Consider the following 2500-nt stretch of genomic DNA (forward strand, 5'->3'; position numbering starts at 1 on the left):
GTGTGTGTGTGAGAGTGTGGTGTGTGTGTGTGTGTCGTGGTCAGAGGCGTCCATCTCTGGCCTGTGTGGTGTGTGTGTGTGTGTGTGTGTGTGTGTTGTGGTCAGAGGCGTCCATCTCTGGCCTGTGTGTGTGTGTGTATGGGTGTGTGTGTGTGTGTGTGTGTGTGTGTGTGTGTGTTGTGGTCAGAGGCGTCCATCTCTGGCCTGTGTGGTGTGTGTGTGTGTGTGTGTGTGTGTGTGTGTGTGTGTTGTGGTCAGAGGCGTCCATCTCTGGCCTGTGTGGTGTGTGTGTATGGGTGTGTGTATGTGTGTGTGTGTGTGTGTTGTGGTCAGAGGCGTCCATCTCTGGCCTTGGCCCTGAAGGAGTCCCTGAGCCTCTGCAGGGAGGCTGCCAGCTGGTGCCCACACACCTTATTGTGCCACTCGGACGATCTGCCCCTGCAGGAGTAGACCAGGGAGAGCTATGAGTGTGAGACACACACACACACACACACACACACACACCAAAACATCTCTACACACCCATACACACACACACACACCAAAACATCTCTACACACCCATACACACACACACACACACACCAAAACATCTCTACACACCCATACACACACACCAAAACATCTCTACACACCCATACACACACACACACACACCAAAACATCTCTACACACCCATACACACACACACACACACACCAAAACATCTCTACACACTCATACACACACACACACACACCAAAACATCTCTACACACCCATACACACACACCAAAACATCTCTACACACCCATACACACACACACCAAAACATCTCTACACACCCATACACACACACACATACACACCATACACACACACACACTAACACACACACCAAAACACCTCTACATACCCATACACACACATACACACACACCAAAACATCTCTACACACCCATACACACACACACACATACACATCATACACACACAGACACCAAAACATCTCTACACACCCATACACACCCATACACACACACCAAAACATCTCTACACACCCATACAAACACACCAAAACATCTCTACACACATAGACACCCATACACACACACACACACCAAAACATCTCTACACACCCATACACACACACACCAAAACATCTCTACACACCCATACGCAGACACAGACACAGACACACACACAAACACACGCACACACCCATACACACACACACACACACACACACACACACACACACATACACACCATACAAAACTTCACAAACACATCCACTAGCAAAATTCATGTTTCTTTCTCCAAGGTTTGCTTTATGTATGGTCCTCCTATCATGGATGGATGGATGTTAGCGAAAATACCCTATATACGTATAAATACATATACCCTATATACGCATACCCTATACACCTTATATGTATACATACATATACCCTATACACTACCCTATACACACCCTATACCACACCCATACACACCTTATATGCACCCTATACAGTACACACCCTATACATACGTATACATATACCCTATACACTGCCCTATACGCACCCTATACACTGCCCTATATGTACCCTATACACTGCCCTATACGCACCCTATACACTGCCCTATATGTACCCTATACGCTACCCTATACACTGCCCTATACTCACCCTATACACTGCCCTATACGCTACCCTATACACTGCCCTATACACTACCCTATATGTATACATACGTACCCTATACACTACCCTATATGTACCCTATAAGCACCCTATAAGTACCCTATACACTGCCCTATATGTACCCTATACACTACCCTATACACTAACCTATATGTACCCTATACACTACCCTATACACTACCCTATATGTACCCTATACACTGCCCTATACGCACCCTATACACTGCCCTATATGTATACATACGTACCCTATACACTGCCCTATACGCACCCTATACACTACCCTATATATACCCTATACACTGCCCTATACGCACCCTATACACTGCCCTATATGTACCCTATACACTGCCCTATACGCACCCTATACACTGCCCTATATGTACCCTATACACTACCCTATATGTATACATACGCACTGCCCTATATGTACGCTATACACTACCCTATATGTACCCTATACACTGCCCTATATGTACCCTATACACTGCCCTATATGTATACATACGTACCCTATACACAACCCTATACATTATGCCCCATACATTCTCAGAATGCAGAACAGAACTGAACTACCTCAGAGCAGCACCAGGCCCACCCCATTGGCTATTTGGGTAAATACTGGTTTCCAGAACATGGCAGCATGGTGACCTTCATAATCCTCACTGCACGACAGTCTGTCTCTCTCTGAGAGTGTCCAGCACATAAAACAGCGTGAGAATGGACGTGTTGTTTGTGGGAGCCCTCACGTTGCGATCACGACGGCACGGCACGTTGTGATCGCAGCGCGTGGCCACTGAATGGATCTGGAGAATTCTCCAGGCAGCTGTTCCCT

General features: G+C 46.6%; 1 protein-coding gene across 1 annotated transcript in view; it reads right to left on the reverse strand.

The window, feature by feature from the left end:
* LOC143112042 (rho GTPase-activating protein 7) overlaps positions 1-2500 on the reverse strand; it is a 38018-nt gene that overhangs the window by 1060 nt on the left and 34458 nt on the right. The window contains exon 14 of the mRNA XM_076274291.1: positions 1-438. This exon is cut by the window's left edge and continues 1060 nt beyond it. Coding sequence (XP_076130406.1) covers positions 330-438 — 109 coding nt within the window. The 3' untranslated portion in view covers positions 1-329. The remainder of the gene's footprint in view (positions 439-2500) is intronic.

The sequence above is a fragment of the Alosa pseudoharengus genome, unplaced genomic scaffold (assembly GCF_046254945.1).
Source record: "Alosa pseudoharengus isolate Yale_2024_CS ecotype anadromous, Long Island Sound unplaced genomic scaffold, YU_APseudo_1.1 YU_APseudo_1.1_scf_8, whole genome shotgun sequence".
Lineage (NCBI taxonomy): Eukaryota > Metazoa > Chordata > Actinopteri > Clupeiformes > Clupeidae > Alosa > Alosa pseudoharengus.